At 36.0% G+C, this 5,678-nt stretch overlaps 1 protein-coding gene across 4 annotated transcripts; it reads right to left on the reverse strand.

The window, feature by feature from the left end:
* Positions 1–1,106: 1,106 nt before the first annotated feature.
* Positions 1,107–4,470, reverse strand: LOC137725972 (metacaspase-1-like). Of its 4 annotated transcripts, none has more exons than XM_068464820.1 (6): positions 4,266–4,470; positions 3,952–4,161; positions 3,058–3,391; positions 2,675–2,786; positions 1,740–1,925; positions 1,117–1,668 (listed from the first exon to the last, which is right to left on the reverse strand). In XM_068464820.1, the coding sequence occupies exons 1-6, from the start codon at positions 4,459–4,461 to the stop codon at positions 1,654–1,656; spliced, it is 1,053 nt and encodes a 350-aa protein (XP_068320921.1). In that variant the 5' UTR covers positions 4,462–4,470; the 3' UTR covers positions 1,117–1,653. The 4 variants fall into 4 exon arrangements, 3 of the variants coding, with proteins under 3 accessions (XP_068320919.1, XP_068320918.1, XP_068320921.1); XR_011067572.1 differs by having other exon boundaries at positions 1,118–1,668; positions 1,740–1,866; XM_068464818.1 differs by having other exon boundaries at positions 1,107–1,925; positions 3,058–3,388.
* Positions 4,471–5,678: the final 1,208 nt, after the last annotated feature.

Consider the following 5,678-nt stretch of genomic DNA (forward strand, 5'->3'; position numbering starts at 1 on the left):
AAATGAGATTCTTACCAAAATAAAACTAGACCACCGTACAAAAAGACAATAGACTAATAGTTCCATAGCCAACACACTGACAACTTACAAACAACTTCAAGCAACAAAAACCATATAAACAAAATTATAGACTTCTTATATTTGCTATATTTCGGGCAGGGTTGCAATCTAGGAAAAAGTTTGAATGTCAGTTCTTCAACAATAATTTCGGTTTTAATTTTGAAGAAAAAAGTTTGAATGAGACTCAGGCGTATCAGTGTATCTGGAAACCAGAAAGAAACAAAATATGGCAGCCATGCTTGATAGTACCTTATCCTATCTAGCAGCAGATGTGGGAAAAAGAAACATGATGTATATTTTTTCAATGCCAGTTCTTCAACAAGAATTTCGGTTTTAATTTTGAAGAAAACACTTTGAACGCGACTCAGGTGTATCAGTATATCTGGAAACCAGAAAGAAACAAAATATGGCAGCAATGCTTGATAGTACCTTATCCAATATTGTAGTAGATGTGGGAAAGCAGACCAATGATTGCACCAGTGGTACTGAGGAGTCAGAAATCCCGATTTGCAGTTCATTTCCTTCATAAGCTTGGCATACAGATTCTATCAAAGTATCATTAGATTTAGATGGTTCGTGATCAATGCTGCTACCAAAGTCAATTGCTTGTTCACTACTCTTGTTAGCGCTGTGTTCAATAGCATTGGACTGCTCTGATGCACTTGTGCAATTCAAAATTGCATCCCCAACTGAATCACAAATACATTTGTCATCCGAAGAAGCATCTATCTTGCAGTGAGTAGCTCCATCCTGATTAGTACCAGACTTCTCCAACTCGTCAGAGGTGGATGCCAAGCCATCTTTTTCCCAAGGACATTCAGATGGTTTACCGTTCTTCTCCGTAGCTGATAACTCAGCTGTCTTCATACAAGGGTCCTTAATATCTACAACTTTGTAGCGATTAACATGTGGTAACCATCCATACCGTTTAAACTTCTTGGGTGGTCACGGTTCACTGAACTATGAACTTTGTTTGAGGACGAAGTGACTATAGAATACAAGTCTCTCTGCCCTAACCTCGTTTAGGACATTGTTTCTATACCTTAAATCATATGAACTCATTCATAGTATATTATCCCTATAATGTAAAAGCCTAAATTCAAGAATGAATTAATATTGCCCTATTATTAATTATTTAAAATTAAATTGTTACATAATATTCAATATTACAAAATTAACCTTTAGGACACAACTCCCAACAAGAACTCCACCAAAAAAAAATGTTATTACAAGACAAATTTCTTCGAATTAACATCAAACGTTTCAGAAGATGACAACATAGGTTCCTGCACACATCCACATTAAGTAAATTTAGCAACTTACAATTTCTTAGTTTGGCACTAGTAAGATGTATGCATTTTTATTTTTTTTTTTACCAAAGTAAGATGTATGCATTTGAGCATCCAATCCAATTGGCATTGTGTGGAGAGGACCAACATCTTTTAAGAACTTATGCTAAAGTTTCATCCCTCCGCATAGACAAAACAAAACTTGTGTTATTACAATGTGCACTCGTGATTCGGAGCCTGACTGTAACTGTTTGGTATATCAACTTTGATAAGAACTGAATGAGCTTTGTAGTCAACATGCATGTCACATATGGTACACCTATATTTAAGAAAAAAAAAATGAAGATCGAACCCATTTGATTTAACATGTTGCATGAAGTGAAAGCAAACCTGTATGGTTTTGCGTCGAAGTACAGTCCTCAAGAATCTTGAGTTAGAACATCTTTCGCAGTTAATCTTTTTAATGTAATTTACCATCTCGTCGAGCAAAACTCCATATGTTATGTCGGTCTTGTTCCTAACAGTTTCAGTGAGAATGTATGTCATTGCACCATTCATTGATTTTCCAGCAAAAGCCTGCATTTGTGATTAATACTATATTGGCTCACATGAAAATGAAGTAAAAAAAAGAAAAAGTTCAGAAGTACGATAAAAGGGGGGTTCGACGGAAAATTTTTTTGGGTCACCCGTTGAACGGTTTAGAGAATGTCCAAGGCCAGCAAGGCTTTATGACAAGGAATGTTGAACGGTCAAACATCAACGCGTGCAAAAATGAGTGCAGTGGAGATGAGAATGTTTTGTTAGATGTGTGAGCACACGAGAAAGGACAAGATTATGAACGAAGATACTGAGGTAAAGTATGAGGGACCACAACTGAAAATAAGATGAAAGAAAATCCGTGAAGGTGGTTTGTATATGTTAAACGCAGACCTACATATGTTCCGGTTAGAAAATGCGATTATGAGACAAAAGGTCAGGGGAAAAAGGTTAAGAGGAACACTTGGACATAGACTTTAAGAAAAGACGTGGAGTACTTAGAGCTAATGGAAATTGGGTCAAAACTGAACACAATGGCGTTCTAAGATTCAAATAACTGACCCTACTTGGTGGGATAAACATTTTTGTTGTTATTGTATTATTGAACGGTTTAGAAAGGCCTTATTAAAGAAAACGTATGCCTTCCAATCCCATCATTTAGTGGAGATAAGAAGGGATAGGTTTTCTTTCCCTCCTTACCAACTAACATCTAGCTTCAATTTGGAAACATTCAGAAGTTGTCTTTTCATCATATTTTCGTTAAACACAATAATAGAGGGATCACTTACAGTAGTATCAATTGCCATTTTATCATCTTCGCAAGCACTAAGAGAAATCGCTAACCCACCCCTTGTACTTTTTCTAGCACGAGATAGAGGAATATTATCCTTCCAAGTATTCCTGCAAATTAACACGTAAAAAGAAAACGTATTTTCACAGTTGAAGGAGAATTTTTATAGAGTTATGGTGAGATTACATTGCATGCTACTATGGCATGGACAGTATTAACTCTTCAACTATGGATTTGATGCCCATGATAACTAAATTGTGAAACTTTAATCACATTTATAATACGTGGTATTATATTTTCATAATATATAAATTTGATGTCACAGATCGAACGTATGTAATCATATAAATTTGAAGTTAAAGACTAAGTAAATATACTCACAGTTTACGGTCATACACGTGCTCCAGATCAACATTCGTTCCACTGTGACAAGCATCAACGATAGCGTGAAGTGTGACACCCTCCTCGAGTGGCCAAACAATGGTTTCATTAATATCATTGTCAAGGATCATTCCCTCTTCCATAAAATCAACAGGGCAAATGGTCTCGTCGAACCCATCAAGCTCATCATCTTTGAAATCAGGCTGTCGTAAGCCATGCCCCGAGAAGTAAAACACCAACGAGTCTCCCCGCTGGCATCCCTCCACAAGCCATTTCAAGGAATTTTCTATATTTTTCTTTGTAGGAATCCGCTCTAGGTCACGCGGATCATCTTCTGCATTCATTGGTAAATTGAAAACGTAAACATATTATCTTATAAAGCACAAATAATGTCATAGCCCACTCTCCAACAAGATAATATCCGCTTTGAGCAAGGCCTAAATGGTTTTGTTCGTGGGTCTCCATACCCAAAAAACATCTTGCTACGAGAGATCAGATATGAGCTTATAAACTACATTACATTTCCTCCCCCAAGCGATGTGAAAGTTTGATGCCAACGCAGGGTCACCACAAATAACCACTACCTTCATCTTTTTCCCCTTTTTCTTTCTCGATTCATTTTTTATGATTGGCTTCTCTTTTAACGTTTATACATAATATTGGAGACCAATGTTTTCTAATTGAGAAATAATTATACATGTAATTTGCGAATGGAAGTGTTATTGGCACTCCAAAAATCTCATTCTAAACTCCTCCCAAGTGTATTTTTCTTTCTCAATATAGAAAGTTTGGAGTGTAGAATGAGATTTTTAGAGTGCCAATAACAATTCCCTTTGCGAATGGTTATAGGATTACGATTGACAAATAAAGAAAAGCTAATTAATTAATAATTACCTGAAAGTATGCGTATGCAGTTGGCAGGAAAACCGAAGGTTTTAGTCAGCAAGTTTTCCATGTTTTTCACATCATTATAAATGCCTTTGAGCTTGTATTTATGTTGCTTGTATGTCACCCCGCAAAGAAGTGCACGCTTGTTTGGTCGTGATCCACTGCATACTGGCTTGTCCGAGCAGGAGGAGGGCAACGACATCAGCGTCCCTGTCCCTGTCCCTGTATAAGCTAGATTGCTTGAAACTATATATTACGACTTGAATTACTAGTACTAGAAGAATTGTTTGATGATGATTCCTTGGTTTGAAAACACCTACCAATTTGCCATCTCTGGAAGCTATGACGCTCACCTTTGTGATCTCCACGACCACGAACACTAGTTTCTCGTTGTGTTTCTGCAGCAGCACTGCGAGTTGTGAGTACATGACCGCAGACGCATCGGTGCCGTGTGCCATACGGCGTCATTTGAACCCATTGCTTGCAACTAGGGCAAGCGATTGTTTTGCTTGCCATAATTGTCTATGTATAATATATATCAAAGGCTACAAGGCCAGTTAAGTAATATCAATATATAGAAGCGTAGCCATATAGGGAAGCATAATACGTCGAGCTTTCATATCATCTGGGATTTTTAATAATTAATTGTCAAAACCAACAATGGTAGAGACGTTTTGGTCCCTTGAGTTAGAGAAATTTTTCACTGTGACGAGAACATGAGTGGTACACCACGTGTTTTTATATAAGTGATAGAAAATTTTATTTTTTAAGTGATTAATTTTTTAACACATATCCTACAATTTGTATAATGATACCAAATGCACCATCTCGTTTACTAGTCACACTAAAAACCCTGTGTACTAGTTACACTGAAAAATCTCTCGCTGAGTTGAGCATCTTCATTTTATCAAATATATCCCTAGCCTTATTTAAAATGTGGGAGATCAACCGATCAAAGAAATTTTGGATACAATTTGATACCTAGAAAATTTGAGATGCAAGCGTTGAAAAGAAAAGCTCTAACCACTTATTAACTAATGTAATGTTCATCTTCTCATTAATATGACACTCATTCTTAACACAGGTCATTCTTAACACAAACACAGGTCAATCCACTACATATTGCAAAAATTAATACATTTTAATTTAAAGGTACAGTGTACGTTAATTCACATGTCCAATCAAGCAGTGTATGCATGGACCATGCTTCTTTTTTTATTCCAAGTCATGTAATAAAAGTAAGAATTAGATGCCCTACGAAAGACGAGCCATTATCATGGGATTCGATTTACTTTAATTCATACTTTATATTTTTGGGGGAATGGCCGATAAAAACCAATCTCTATATATCACTCAACATATTCGCCCATGGTTTGCTTGTTTGTGGATTTGTTTTTTCTTTTCATCCTTTGAAAAAAATGTGTTGACATCACTCACCTTTTTAATTTAAATCAATTCAAATTTTATTTGGCATAGTTAAGAAATTACATAGGGCAAGCATGCCAAATGTAAGTTTCAAATAAAACTAAGGTCGAGTTATCCGTAAAATTAAACCGGCAAAATTGTGCTAAAGCAGGTTCTAGAACTTATTAAGAATTTAGCTCATCAATGTTAGTGTCCTTTTTTTTTAGGATTGTATTAAGGAAACTAAAGGTGCATAGATTGTTGTCTAAAAAGAATTAGGAAAGAATTAAGTTTGCTTGTACCATTCAGATTAGAAATCCTAGAAGCCT

This window comes from Pyrus communis, chromosome 2 (assembly GCF_963583255.1).
Source record: "Pyrus communis chromosome 2, drPyrComm1.1, whole genome shotgun sequence".
Taxonomy (NCBI): Eukaryota; Viridiplantae; Streptophyta; class Magnoliopsida; order Rosales; family Rosaceae; genus Pyrus; species Pyrus communis.